At 41.4% G+C, this 15,000-nt stretch overlaps 2 protein-coding genes across 7 annotated transcripts in view; both read right to left on the bottom strand.

Annotated features, from left to right (window-relative positions):
- LOC123506383 (WD repeat and SOCS box-containing protein 1-like) overlaps positions 1 to 1,882 on the bottom strand; it is a 4,778-nt gene extending 2,896 nt beyond the window's left edge. Inside the window, exons 1-3 of the mRNA XM_045258473.1 lie at positions 1,709 to 1,882; positions 1,395 to 1,437; positions 426 to 624 (exon numbers count right to left, since the gene is read on the bottom strand). Coding sequence (XP_045114408.1) covers positions 426 to 624; positions 1,395 to 1,431 — 236 coding nt within the window. The 5' untranslated portion in view covers positions 1,432 to 1,437; positions 1,709 to 1,882. The remainder of the gene's footprint in view (positions 1 to 425; positions 625 to 1,394; positions 1,438 to 1,708) is intronic.
- Positions 1 to 15,000, bottom strand: part of LOC123506237 (alpha-aminoadipic semialdehyde synthase, mitochondrial-like) — a 263,720-nt gene that overhangs the window by 234,597 nt on the left and 14,123 nt on the right. The window contains exons 5-10 of one of the 6 annotated variants that reach the window (XM_045258175.1): positions 11,513 to 11,633; positions 10,763 to 10,880; positions 10,263 to 10,361; positions 5,710 to 5,915; positions 4,088 to 4,898; positions 3,471 to 4,024 (exon numbers count right to left, since the gene is read on the bottom strand). The exons of 1 other annotated variant lie outside the window; for it this stretch is intronic. In XM_045258175.1, the coding sequence (XP_045114110.1) occupies positions 3,522 to 4,024; positions 4,088 to 4,898; positions 5,710 to 5,915; positions 10,263 to 10,361; positions 10,763 to 10,880; positions 11,513 to 11,611 (1,836 nt within the window). In that variant the 5' untranslated portion in view covers positions 11,612 to 11,633 and the 3' untranslated portion in view covers positions 3,471 to 3,521. Of the gene's footprint in view, positions 1 to 3,470; positions 4,899 to 5,709; positions 5,916 to 10,262; positions 10,362 to 10,762; positions 10,881 to 11,512; positions 11,634 to 15,000 lie in introns of those variants that run through there. 4 more of the 6 variants (XM_045258191.1, XM_045258167.1, XM_045258185.1 and 1 more) reach the window with 4 other exon arrangements.

Raw genomic sequence — 15,000 nt, 5'->3', positions numbered from 1 at the left:
GGAGGGAGATATGGAGGAAAGATATATATATATATATATATATATATATATAGTGTTTGTGACTGACAAAATACGTAGGCTTCACGTTTTCCTCCATATCTCCCTCCACAAGTTACCTCCCCTTTCCTCCACCCACACAGACTTTCCTCCACCTTTCCTCCACCTCTCCTCCAATTCACAACTTTCTCTCACAACCACAAGTTAGAGAAAATTGAGATTGTTTAAAATTTTTCCAGCAATCTCACAACCTGATCAAGATATTTTCACCACCAATACTTTCCTCCATATCTCCCTCCACAAGTTACCTCCAGTTACCTCCACCTACACAGACTTTCCTCCACCTTTCCTCCACCCCTCCACCAAGCCACAACCCCCCACCACAACCAGAACTTAGAGAAAAACAGAACTTAAAAAAATATACTTACAAACAGCTATTGTACTTATCCCAAGGAAGGAGAACCACTTTTCTGTATCCACAGGACCAAGCTAGCCGTGAACCATCTGGGGCAAATACCACTCTCCAGCACTCACCACCTGGGGGGGGTGTGGGCGCCTCTCCACCACCATCACCACCTCCACCACCACCACGACCCGTTAACAATCCGCCCACCACCGCCGCCACGCCTGCAAAGATAAGGTACTATTTGACTATTTTGACTATGAAGGAAGGGAGGTAGGATAGTCACACTTGGAGGGAAGGTGGAGGAACTATCTAGGGAGGTCTGTTTAGGTGGAGGTAAGTGGAGGTAACTTGTGGAGGGAGATATGGAGGAAATAGTGAGGGTGTCTGGAGGTAAAAATGTGAAAAATTGTCAGGTTTTCATGTGTGACTATCTTATAAAACGACTATTTTGACTATCAAGGAAGAGAGGTAGGATAGTCAAATTTGGAGGAGAGGTGGATGAACTATCTAGGGAGGTTTGTGTAGGTGGAGGTAAGTGGAGGTAACTTGTGGAGGGAGATATGGAGGAAATAGTGAGCAAATACATAAAACCACAAATATTCAGAGAGAGAGAGAGAGAGAGAGAGAGAGAGAGAGAGAGAGAGAATATCAAACTACGTATTATATCTCCTCCTCCTCCTCCTCCTCCTCCTCCTCTTCCTCTTCCTTGTTCGTATGCAACTGACATTTAAGACAAACCACAAGAAGAGGAGGAGGAGGAGGAGGAGGAGAAGAAGAAGGAGGAGGAGGAGGAGGAGGAAGAATTCTCGTTTTCTATTGGTTAAGAGCTTGCCACACCCTTGAATAGGAGGAGGAGGAGGAGGAGGAGGAGGAGGAGGAGGAGGAAGAAGAAGAAGAAGAAGAAACAGCATTTATGTATCACTGTATATATTTATGCATTCCTCCTCCTCCTCCTCCTCCTCCTCCTCCTCCTCCTCCTCCTCCTACTTACCAAAATTGTTCCTTTCATTAACTGATCCCCCTTCCATCAAAACCTGGAAAGAGAGTAGTAGTAGTAGTAGTAGTAGTAGTAGTAGTAGTAGTAGTAGTAGTAGTAGTAATAATGATGATGATGATAATAATAATAATAATAATAATAATAATGGTGAAGGGAGGAGGAGGAGGAGGGAGGAAGAAGAAGAGGAGGAGAAGGAGGAGGAGGAGGAGGAAAAAATATTATCTCTTATAATTGAGAGAGAGAGAGAGAGAGAGAGAGAGAGAGAGAGAGAGAGAGAGAGAGAGAGAGACGCAAGCACACTTTCTCACCTCTCTCTCTAATTTAATCACTTTTTTTTTCTCACTTAATTTTCACTCTTCAGTTCACAAAATTTTCACTTTTCAAAAATTTTCCTCGGTAAAAATTTAGGTGTTGTAAAATGTGAGGAGCAAAAGCGGCGTACGTCCTCCCCCTTCCACGTCCACAGGCGCACTGATTGTTGCCACTTCTTGAGGGAGGGTCGAGGGAGGGTCGATAATTATAATGTGTTGTGTTGAGTTGTGCCATTTTGTCAGTTTTGTTCAATATTTTCTCGTTTTCCTTTTTTCTTCAGTTTCGCTGCAAATTTTTGAGTGATAATTATGTTTGTTTATTATTTTAGTGTTTTTGCGGGTGTTTTATATTGTTAGTATAAAGTTTATGTTGAGATTTATTTAATTTAATATTTCGCTACATAGGTCAGCATGTCAAAATGTCTACATTACTTTATCTATCTATTCATAAAAAATAAACACAATAATTTTCCTCATCAAAATATACACTTGAAAAAAACACCCACAGCAATATAAAATAATAATGCCAACAATAATACATAAATGACTAAAATATCAACATCAAATTAAATAAACACAAATATATCAAATAAAACAATAATAGTAGACAAAAAATGAATATAAAAACCTAAACCAACATTTTTTCTCTCAATAGATAAGAAAAGATAGGCAAATAACTCAATACAAATAAATAAATACACTTTTGATCCAAATCTCTATAAGGTGACTCGTATGTAAGAAGCCAAGGTAAACATCGTTGACCTTGACTTAAAACCGGGTTGTCTTATCGATAATTGCAATGTAGAGAGAGAGAGAGAGAGAGAATGTTTGTTTTTCTCTCTCTCTCTCTAGTGAGAGAGAGAGAGAGAGAGAGAGAGAGAGAGAGAGAGAGAGAATGTTTGCCTCTCTCTCTCTCTCATGTGAGAGAGAGAGAGAGAGAGAGAGAGAGAGAGAGAATGTTTGCTCTTCTCTCTCTCTCTCATGTGAGAGAGAGAGAGAGAGAGAGAGAGAGAGAGAATGTTTGCCTTTTCTCTCTCTCTCTCTCTCTGTGCGAGAGAGAGAGAGAGAGAGAGAGAGAGAATGTTTGCCTTTTCTCTCTCTCTCTCTCTCTCTCTCATGTGTGTGCGAGAGAGAATTGATCTGCTCTCTCTCTCTCTCTCTCTCTCTCTCTCTCGATAAAGATAGCACAAGGTTAACATTCTCTCTCTCTCTCTCTCGATAAGATTAAAGATAATTTTCAAGGTTATCTCTCTTCCTGAAAGCGAGAGAGAGAGAGAGAGAGAGAGAGGGGGGGGGGCGGGCGAGGAATAATAATAATAGTAATAACAATAATAATAGTAATTTATTTACATGTTAATAATAATAATAATAGTAATAATAGTAATTTTTTTCTTTCCTTAACTAAAATAGTCTTTTTAGGCATTTAATATTAAAAGTAGTAGTAGTAGTAGTAGCAGTAGTTGTGGTGGTGGTGGTGGTGGTATTAGTAGTTGTAGAAGAAGAAGAAGAAGAAGAAGAAGAAGAAGAGGAGGAGGAGGAAGAGGAAGAGGAAGAAGACAAGGAGGAGGAGGAGGAGGAGGAGAACTGTAGTAGTAGTAGTAGTAGTAGTAGTACATCTCTCTCTCTCTCTCTCTCTCTCCTAAACATTTTCTCTCTCCAATCCGTCACCTACCCACTCCCACTCGCTCTAATTTTCTCTCTCTCACTTTAACTCGCTCTAATTCTCTCCATCCTAAACATTTTCCTGTTCAAAGCCGTCACCTACCCACTCCCCCCTCCTCTCTCTCTCTCTCTCTCTCTCTCTCTCTCTCTAATAGAGCAAGGCATCTTCATCAATGTCATCAATGTCCAATGTTTCTCCTTCCAATAAAATTTCTTCCTCCAAATTCAATTCCATAGCTGGCAATTTTTCAGCAGTTGCCGGCAATTTTTCACCAGTTGCCGGCAATTTTTTAGCAGTTGCCGGCAATTTTTTAGCAGTTGCCGGCAATTTTTTAGCAGTTGCCGGCAATTTTTTAGCAGGTGCCGTCAATTTTTCACTAGTTGCCGGCAATTTTCCACCAGTTGCCGGCAATTTTTCACTAGTTGCCGGCAATCTTCCACCAGTTGCCGGCAATTTTCCACCAGTTGCCGGCAATTTTTCACCAGTTGCCGGCAATCTTCCACGAGTTGCCGGCAATTTTTCACTAGTTGCCGGCAATCTTCCACCAGTTGCCGGCAATTTTTCAGCAGTTGCCGGCAATTTTTTACCAGTTGCCGGCAATTTTCCACCAGTTGCCGGCAATTTTCCACCAGTTGCCGGCAATTTTCCACCAGTTGCCGGCAATTTTTCAGCAGTTGCCGGCAATTTTCCACCAGTTGCCGGCAATCTTCCACCAGTTGCCGGCAATTTTTCAGCAGTTGCCGGCAATTTTCTCTTAATTCTTGGCATTTTTTGAAGAGCCTTGATTTCAGACAAACTCTTCACCTCAAAATTCAAGGAGGAGGAGGAGGAGGAGGAGGAGGAGGAGGAGGAGGAGGAGGAGGAGGAGGGGTTGGATAATCTATTTTTAAGAGAGGAAGAGGAGGAGGAGGAGGAGGAGGAGGAGGACGAGGCAGCAGAAGATAAACCTAACCTAGCTTTGACAGAAGAAGAGGAGGAGGAGGAAGGAGGAGAGACATATCTACCAAGTCTTCCTAACACTGCAAGCCTTCCTCCTCCTCCTCCTCCTCCTCCTCCTCCTCCTCTTGTGACCTCCATCAATGCCCTTCCAGCAATAAAGCTCTGACCTAGTCCGTCATGCACTCTTAACCGTTTCAATGCCACCTCATCAATACTTGGGGAATGCTGGCGTTTCCTAGGCAAATTCTGGGTATTTTTCAGCATTTCTGCCTTGAAAACTGGAACTTGAGCATTTTCTTCGGGCATTTCTTGGTTAAAAACACCCATTTTATCATTTTTTGAGGCATTTACGGGCATTTCTTTGTTAAAAACACCCATTTTACCATTTTTTGAGGCATTTAGGGGCATTTTAGTATTAATATTGTGCTCCAGGATAAATGTTGAGTTCTGATTGGCTGGCTGGAGTTGCCTGGGAGGTTTGTGATTGGTTGGCTTCCTGGAGAGCAGTGAGCGAAGATCCTGATTGGCTGACAGGCTGGGTGGGTCTTGTACTGGGTCCTCCATAATAATTTGCTGATACACAATCTGAGGAAAAAATTTATTAGTTTTCTTTCCTCCATATCTCCCTCCACGAGTTACCTCCACTTTCCTCCATCCATGCAGAGTTTCCTCCATCTCTCCTCCACCTTTCCTCCAGTTTTGACTATCCTACCTCCCTCCTATCATAGTTAAAATAGTACTTTTGTAAGATGGTCTAAAAAAACCACACATTTTGTCTCATTATTTTTCTCTTCACTTCCTCATCTTCTCTCCTCCATATCTCCCTCCAGAAGTTACCTCCACACTCCTCCACCTACACAGACCTTCCTCCATGTTTCCTCCACCTTCCCTCCAATTGTGACTATCCTACCTCACTTCCTTGATAGTTAAAATAGTCGTTTTCTAGATAGCCTCACTTGAAAACTTGACATTTGTTTTAATTTTTCTCCCTGTCTGGCTCAATTCTTTCCTCCATATCTCCCTCCACAAGTTACCTCCACACTCCTCCACCTACACAGACCTTCCTCCATGTTTCCTCCACCTTTCCTCCAATTGTGACTATCCTATCTCACTTCCTTGATAGTTAAAATAGTCATTTTCTAAGATAGTCTCACATTAAACCATGATATTTTTCTAATTTTTTCTCCTCTGAATGTTTGTACTTTTCCCTCCATATCTCCCTCCACAAGTTACCTCCACACTCCTCCACCTACACAGACCTTCCTCCATGTTTCCTCCACCTTTCCTCCAATTGTGACTATCCTACCACACTCCTATCATAGTGAAAATAGTACTTTTCTAAAACATACAGAGAGAAAGAGAGAGAGAGACTTCCTCTTAAACAAAAAATACATACCTCTTCCTCTTCCTCCTCCTCCTCCTCCTCCTCCTCCTTCAAAGTGTAGCCCAGTAAGTTAGCCTCCTCTTCCTGTATCTCTTTTAATCTCTTAATCTCATCCTTAGACACAGAAGTAGTGGCAGTAGTAGTAGTAGTAGTGGTAGTAGTAGTAGTAGTGGTGGTTTTCAGTGGTGAACTGGTAGTCCCTTCTACGTCACTTTCCCCTGTAAAAGTAGTAGTAGTAGTAGTAGTAGTAGTAGTAGTAGTAGTAGTAGTAGTAGTAGTAGTATGCATTAGAGAGGTGGACAGAATAGTGGTGAAGGATTGAGAGGACTGGTGAACTCTTGCATTAGAGAGGTGGACAGAATAGTGGTGAAGGATTGAGAGGACTGGTGAACTCTTGCATTAGAGAGGTGGACAGAATAGTGGTGAAGGATTGAGAGTACTGGTGAACTCTTGCATTAGAGAGGTGGACAGAATAGTGGTGAAGGATTGAGAGGACTGGTGAACTCTTGCATTAGAGAGGTCAGTCCGAGGAGGGAGTTGATGAGACGAAAAGCTTTTGATTCCACCCTATCTAGTAAAAGTGTGACTGGAACCTCCCCCCCCCCTAAACATGGCAAGAGTACTCCCTACAGGGGCGGAGAAGGCCCTTGTACAGTTAGCAGTTGGAGGGGCGAGGAAAACTGTCGGAGACTATCTTAGAAAACTACTATTTTGACTATGATAGGAGCAAGAGATAGATGATAGTCAGTGAAATTGGAGAGAAGGTGGAGGAAACATGGAAGAAAGTCTGTGTAGGTGATACATGGAGGTAAGTGGAGGTAACTTGTGGAGGGAGATATGGAGGAAAAAAAGTTTGAGGAAGTGGAGAGAAAAATGAAAAGGAAGTCAGCTTTTCAGCTTTTGAGGTTAGACTATCTTAGAAAACTACTATTTTGACTATGATAGGAGGGAGGTAGCATAGTCAGAATTGGAGAGAAGGTGGAGGAAACATGGAGGAAAGTCTGTGTAGGTGGAGGTAAGTGGAGGTAACTTTTGGAGGGAGATATGGAGGAAAAAGTTTGAGGAAGTGGAGAGAAAAAATGAAAAAAGTCAGCTTTTGAGGTTAGACTATCTTAGAAAACTACTATTTTGACTATGATAGGAGGGAGGTAGGATAGTCAGAATTGGAGAAGGTGGAGGAAACATGGAGGAAAGTCTGTGTAGGTGGAGGTAAGTGGAGGTAACTTGTGGAGGGAGATATGGAGGAAAAAGTTTGAGGAAGTGGAGAGAAAAAATGAAAAGAGTCATGTTTTGAGGTTAGACTATCTTAGAAAACTACTATTTTGACTATGATAGGAGGGAGGTAGGATAGTCAGAATTGGAGAGAAGGTGGAGGAAACATGGAGGAAAGTCTGTGTAGGTGGAGGTAAGTGGAGGTAACTTGTGGAGGGAGATATGGAGGAAAAAGTTTGAGGAAGTGGAGAGAAAAATGAAAAAAAGTCAGCTTTTGAGGTTAGACTATCTTAGAAAACTACTATTTTGACTATGATAGGAAGAAGGTAGGATAGTCAGAATTAGAGAGAAGGTGGAAGAAACATGGAGGAAAGTCTGTGTAGGTGGAGGTAAGTGGAGGTAACTTGTGGAGGGAGATATGGAGGAAAAGTTTGAGGAAGTGGAGAAAAATGAAAAAGTCAGGTTTTGAGGTTAGACTATCTTAGAAAACTACTATTTTGACTATGATAGGAGGGAGGTAGGATAGTCAGAATTGGAGAGAAGGTGGAGGAAAAATGGAGGAAAGTCTGTGTAGGTGGAGGTAAGTGGAGGTAACTTGTGGAGGGAGATATGGAGGAAAAGTTTGAGGAAGTGGAGAGAAAAATGAAAAAGTCAGGTTTTGAGGTTAGACTATCTTAGAAAACTACTATTTTGACTATGATAAGAGGGAGGTAGGATAGTCAGAATTGGAGAAGGTGGAGGAAACATGGAGGAAAGTCTGTGTAGGTGGAGGTAAGTGGAGGTAACTTGTGGAGGGAGATATGGAGGAAAAAGTTTGAGGAAGTGGAGAGAAAAAATGAAAAAGTCAGTTTTGAGGTTAGACTATCTTAGAAAACTACTATTTTGACTATGATAGGAGGGAGGTAGGATAGTCAGAATTGGAGAGAAGGTGGAGGAAACATGGAGGAAAGTCTGTGTAGGTGGAGGTAAGTGGAGGTAACTTGTGGAGGGAGATATGGAGGAAAAAGTTTGAGGAAGTGGAGAGAAAAAATGAAAAAAAGTCAGCTTTTGAGGTTAGACTATCTTAGAAAACTACTATTTTGACTATGATAGGAGGGAGGTAGGATAGTCAGAATTGAGAGAAGGTGGAGGAAACATGGAGGAAAGTCTGTGTAGGTGGAGGTAAGTGGAGGTAACTTGTGGAGGGAGATATGGAGGAAAAAGTTTGAGGAAGTGGAGAAAAATGAAAAAAAAAAGTCATGTTTTGAGGTTAGACTATCTTAGAAAATTACTATTTTGACTATGATAGGAAGGAGGTAGGATAGTCAGAATTGGAGAGAAGGTGGAGGAAACATGGAGGAAAGTCTGTGTAGGTGGAGGTAAGTGGAGGTAACTTTTGGAGGGAGATATGGAGGAAAAAGTTTGAGGAAGTGGAGAGAAAAAATGAAAAAAAGTCAGCTTTTGAGGTTAGACTATCTTAGAAAACTACTATTATGACTATGATAGGAGAGAGGTAGGATAGTCAGAATTGGAGAGAAGGTGGAGGAAACATGGAGGAAAGTATGTGTAGGTGGAGGTAACTGGAGGTAACTTGTGGAGGGAGATATGGAGGAAAAGTTTGAGGAAGTGGAGAGAAAATGAGAAAAAAAGTCAGCTTTTGAGGTTAGACTATCTTAGAAAACTACTATTTTGACTATGATAGGAGGGAGGTAGGATAGTCAGAATTGGAGAGAAGGTGGAGGAAACATGGAGGAAAGTCTGTGTAGGTGGAGGTAAGTGGAGGTAACTTGTGGAGGGAGATATGGAGGAAAAAGTTTGAGGAAGTGGAGAGAAAAAATGAAAAAAAGAGTCATGTTTTGAGGTTAGACTATCTTAGAAAACTACTATTTTGACTATGATAGGAGGGAGGTAGGATAGTCAGAATTGGAGAGAAGGTGGAGGAAACATGGAGGAAAGTCTGTGTAGGTGGAGGTAAGTGGAGGTAACTTGTGGAGGGAGATATGGAGGAAAAGTTTGAGGAAGTGGAGAAAAAATGAAAAAAGTCATGTTTTGAGGTTAGACTATCTTAGAAAACTACTATTTTGACTATGATAGGAGGAGGTAGGATAGTCAGAATTGGAGAGAAGGTGGAGGAAACATGGAGGAAAGTCTGTGTAGGTGGAGGTAAGTGGAGGTAACTTGTGGAGGGAGATATGGAGGAAAAGTTTGAGGAAGTGGAGAGAAAAATGAAAAAGTCAGCTTTTGAGGTTAGACTATCTTAGAAAACTACTATTTTGACTATGATAGGAGGGAGGTAGGATAGTCAGAATGGAGAGAAGGTGGATGGAGGAAAGGTGGAGGTAAGTGGAGGTAACTTGTGGAGGGAGATATGGAGGAAAAGTTTGAGGAAGTGGAGAGAAAAATGAAAAAGAGTCATGTTTTGAGGTTAGACTATCTTAGAAAACTACTATTTTGACTATGATAGGAGGGAGGTAGGATAGTCAGAATTGGAGAGAAGGTGGAGGAAACATGGAGGAAAGTCTGTGTAGGTGGAGGTAAGTGGAGGTAACTTGTGGAGGGAGATATGGAGGAAAAAGTTTGAGGAAGTGGAGAGAAAAAATGAAAAGAGTCATGTTTTGAGGTTAGACTATCTTAGAAAACTACTATTTTGACTATGATAGGAGAGAGGTAGGATAGTCAGAATTGGAGAGAAGGTGGAGGAAACATGGAGGAAAGTCTGTGTAGGTGGAGGTAAGTGGAGGTAACTTGTGGAGGGAGATATGGAGGAAAAGTTTGAGGAAGTGGAGAGAAAAAATGAAAAAAGAGTCATGTTTTGAGGTTAGACTATCTTAGAAAACTACTATTTTGACTATGATAGGAGGGAGGTAGGATAGTCAGAATTGGAGAGAAGGTGGAGGAAACATGGAGGAAAGTCTGTGTAGGTGGAGGTAAGTGGAGGTAACTTGTGGAGGGAGATATGGAGGAAAAAGTTTGAGGAAGTGGAGAGAAAAAATGAAAAAAAGTCAGCTTTTGAGGTTAGACTATCTTAAAAAACTACTATTTTGACTATGATAGGAGGGAGGTAGGATAGTCAGAATTGGAGAGAAGGTGGAGGAAACATGGAGGAAAGTCTGTGTAGGTGGAGGTAAGTGGAGGAAACTTGTGGAGGAAAGAATTGAGGTCTGCGGAGGGAAAAAATAATTAGATAGGAAATAATAGTCTTTCTCTCATTGAAATCCGTCACGTACCCACTCCCACTCGCTCTAATTTTCTCTCTCTCTCACTTTAACTCACTCTAACTTCCCTCACATGTTTCTCGCTCTAATTCTCTCCATCCTAAACATTTTCCTGTTCAAATCTGCCACCTACCCACTCCCCTCGTTCTAATCTCTTACCATCATGAAGTGCCACAATTACGGGGGTCTTCTGTGGTGCCACGGCCCCCTTGGCACTGGCAGGAGGGGGGGTTGAGGGGGCCTTCACTGGCAGGATTGCTGAAATAGTAGTAGTAGTAGTAGTGGTAGTGGTGGTGGTGGTGGTGGTGGTGGTGGTGGTGGTGGTGGTGGTAGTGTAGTGGTGGCAGTAATAACAGTAGTAGTAGTAGTAGTAGTAGTAGTAGTAGTAGTAGTAGTAGTAGTAGTAGAAGTCTCAACACGATGACTATTTTGAACTATGAAAGAATAGAAAATGCAATAAATAAGTAATAATAGTAGTAATAGTAGTAATAATAATAGTAGCAATACAAAATAAACACCATCCGCACTTACTAGCATTTCCAAACCCTTACTACAAAATTCTTGCTTTAATTCTCTCCCTCTCGCTCTTTTTCCCGTTCAAATCCGACACCTACCCACTCCCCTCGCTCTAACTCTCTCTCTCTCTCTCTCTCTCTTACCTCCATCAGTGGGTAGGTCATCCGCTGTCTTGACGGAGGAGTGCTGGAAGGGACAGTGTGGCTTCCGACATCCGCCCGGCTGTGTCTCAAAGTAACAGGCTATCCGGTCTCTCTGTTTCTGCAAATTAAAGCGAGGATTAGAGCGAGTGGGAGTGGGTACGTGGCCGATTTGAGCGAGAGAAAGACTGGAAGGTAGACGATTAAAGGGAGAACACCAAGGGAAGCATTAGAGGTGGTTAGAGCGAAGTGAGCGAGTGAGTTAGAGCGAGAGATAAGAGCGAGTGTGGGTTTCAACAACAACAACAACAGAAATATAGAGATTTAGAGAGAGAGAGAGAGAGAGAGAGAGAGAGAGTGCGTCAAATCTTAGGTCAAAATGTGGAGGCGAGTGGAGGAAAACGTCATATATTTAGGGTAACAGCAGAATAACAGCAGAAAATTAAGAAAAAACAGCAGGAAATTGAGAATAACAGCATTAGAGCGAGTGGGAGTAGGTAGGTGATTAGAGAGAAAATGTTTAAGCTGGAGAGAATTAAAGCAAAAACACACCAGGACAGTTAGAGCAAGCAAAAGTGAGTTAGAGAGAATTAGAGTGGGAGTAGGGGAGTAGGTAGTAGGCAACCTCGTGAGAGCAGCGGAGAGGTCAGGTCAGGTCACCACGGTGATAATTTGAGCGAGAAAAAGCATTGTGGGTGGAATTTAGTAGGCAACCTCGTGAGAGCAGCGGAGAGGTCAGGTCAGGTCACTCACGGTGATATCCATGTGTCGAAAAATGCATTTGTCTCGAGTACATTTCCACTCTTCCAGTACACACAGACTGTCTCGTTTTACGAAGGGCTGAAGGTTCATGGCGAAAGTTGCAGCTCTCTCCTGAAATGTTTAAAAGTTGTCAGTTTTTCCTCCATATCTCCCTCCACAGTTTCCTCCATCTTACCTCCACCTACACTGACTTTCCTCCATGTTTCCTCCACCTTCTCTCCAAGTTTGACTATCCTACCTTGCCTCTGTCATAGTTAAAATAGTAGTTTTCTAAGATAGTCTAACATGAAAACCTGATTTTTACAATTTTTCTCTCCACTTCCTTAAACTTTTCCTTCATATCTCCCTCCACAAGTTACCTCCACTTATCCTCCACCTAGTCTAACACCTGACTTTCCTTTTTCCATGTTTCCTCCACCTTCTCTCCAAGTTTGACTATCCTACCTCACTTCTGTCATAGTTAAAATAGTAGTTTTCTAAAATAGTCAACATCAAAACCTGATTTTTTACAATTTTTTCTCTCCACTTCCTTTAACTCTTTCTTCCATATCTCTCTCCACAAGTTACCTCCACATTTCTCCCTCCACACAAAGTTTCCTCCATGTTTCCTCCACCTTCTCGTCAAGTATGACTATCCTATCACCCTCCTATCATAGTTAAAATAGTAGTTTTGTAAGATAGTCCCGCCAAAACCTGACATTTTTTCTCATTTTTTCTCTCCACTTCCTCAAACTTTTTCCTCCATATCTTCCTCCATAAGTTACCTCCACCTTACCTCCACCTACACAGACTTTCCTCCATGTTTCCTCCACCTTCCCTCCAAATTTGACTATCCTACCTCTCTCCTATCATAGTCAAAATAGTCAATATGTACAAATAGTCACACGGAAAATGGCCAAAAAAATAAATAAAATGAAAAAAATAACCACAATTTAACTTAAATAATGACAAAAAATAGAAATAAAATTGAAATAGTAAATAGTCTCTCTCTCTCTCTCTCTCTCTCTCTCTCTCTCTCTCTCTCTCTCACCTTAGAGCAAGAGGAGTAGTAGTAGAAGTAACAGTCACTCTCCTTCACTATTCTCTCCCCCATCTGGAATAGTAATAGTATTAATAGTCTCTCTCTCTCTCTCTCTCTCTCTCTCTCTCTCTCTGTTTACTTCCTCACATTCAAGATGGCCGGATAATATTTTTACGCCTGTATTTATTTATTTATTTGTTTATTTTTGGTTTATCTTGTGTTTTTTGGTCTATTTTGTTTATGTAATTAATTTATTGTATTTATTAATTAGTTTATGTGGTGTTATTGGTTTTAGAAGTTGTTGTTTCAAATATGCAGTCATAATATCTTTTTTCTTCTTTATTTATTTGGTTATTTTAACCCGCCAGTGTATGATGAATGCATTAATCAATATAAATACTCCTCTCAAAGTGAATGAATTACAGGAAAGATAACTTGATATTGATATTTATTGAGAATGTTAGTTAGTGGCCACCCTCCCCCACGATTTTCAGGACCGACTCTTAAATGAATACGTTTCTCGACACTTTGATATTATTTACTCACTGTTTTTCTTGGTTAGTTTTGCATTTTACTCGAAACTGTCACTCTTTAACAGTTTATGAGAATGCACACTTGTATGATTTATTTACTGATATATTAGCAAGGACGTGACAACCTTAACGTTTTTCAGGACTAACACTATATTAATTTATTTAGGATATTTTGGCAGTATTTACTCATTATTTACATTTATTATTTTATTTTTATTTTATTCTAAAACTCTCCTACATTGATTAATTAGAGGAACACAGTTATAATTTATTACCGATATAATATGTCCTTCCTTTGGGGAAAGATATTTACTTTTTTGTTGATAGTCTGGGTGCCTTATATTCATTGTTGTCTCCTTCCCCTGCTGATTGTGATCTCATCAACAAGTGTCTTGGTGTCATTGTCACCTGGGTGCCTTCTCATGTTGGCATTTCCCATAATGAAAAAGCTGATGTTCTTGCCCGTCACTCCCTTACTGAGGACATTGCTGATTGTCCTGTTGAACACACTTATAATAACATGAAGGGTCAGCTTAAACGTCATGTTTGCAGCACCATTGCTCATAACCTTGACACTTGTTATGGGAAAGGCAGTCCCAGTTCAGTCCATTATGTACATGTCTCCCACACCAGCAGTGTCACCTATGGCAGGAAGAGTGCCGCCCATCACCTGGTTGCTATGCGTCTCAGGCTGGGTTACAGGTACTATTGGGAGGTGAGTGGGGCTGCTGCTGTGCCCTGTAAGCTGTGTCACAGTCCTGCAGGGCACACACTTGCCCACTATGTCATGGAGTGTCCTTGCTGGTGCATTTCCGCCCACAGGGAACTGGGACCTGCCACCAATGATAAGCTGGTTCTTCAACAGTGACATCATCCTGCCATCCTCAAGGATTTCACACTTTTTGCTCCACCCTTGTAAATAATGTAAATATACTTAAGGTTATTTATTTTTGTACTGCAATATATTTGTTTGGGGGATGGGTGGCAGGCTCCTCCCATCTCCTTGGTTGTCATTTTTTTCAACAATAAACTTATCAAATCAAAATCAAGCGATATCTTGGCAAGGACACAGGTCCCTCATGTTTTCCAAGACTAACACTATATTCATTCATTTAGGGATATTGTGTCATTATTTACTCACTATCTACCTTCATTATTTTGTTCATTTTATTCTGAAACTATCCTTCATTAATTAATTAGAAGAAAACACTCTATTTTTAGTTTTATTAGTGGTGTGTTGGCAAGGACAGCGCCACCTCACGTTTTTCAGGACTGGAACTAAATCCAGATAGATAGACAGATTGATACATTTATTGTTGAATTAATAAACAATTACAACAAAGGAGGAGGATGGGCCTTGCCATCCTGCCCCCTCTTGGCAAAGACTTAAGGTTAAAGTATCAAAAATCTAACACTGGACAGTATACATAACAAGAATACAAGAACTTCAATAAATAAATACACACATTGCACACCTTATTGCAGAAACACCCTACACTCTGGCAGCAAACTGAGGATATTGCCTGAGTGTATCCCTGAGAGTGGCTGGGTGTAGGATATTGCCTGAGTGTATCCCTGAGAGTGGCTGGGTGTAGGATATTGCCTGAGTGTATCCCTGAGAGGATATTGCCTGAGTGTATCCCTGAGAGTGGCTGGGTGTAGGATATTGCCTGAGTGTATCCCTGAGAGTGGCTGGGTGTAGGAGATGGTCAATGAGGCTGTACAAGTCATGTTGACCTTGTGGCCTGACCTTAGCAATGAGAGGACATTCCGTGATATAGTGAGGCAGAGTGTGTCCCCTTGGTGCACCACACACCACACACCACACACCACACACCAGGAGAAGCACTCACTTCCCAAAAGTATTTGTAGCCTAATCTGAGCCTCATTGCCAGCCTGTCATGTGATGCAGGTGTAGGCACAGC

Source organism: Portunus trituberculatus, chromosome 2 (assembly GCF_017591435.1).
Source record: "Portunus trituberculatus isolate SZX2019 chromosome 2, ASM1759143v1, whole genome shotgun sequence".
NCBI classification, from domain to species: Eukaryota; Metazoa; Arthropoda; class Malacostraca; order Decapoda; family Portunidae; genus Portunus; species Portunus trituberculatus.
This window is presented reverse-complemented; position numbering and strand designations above follow the sequence as displayed.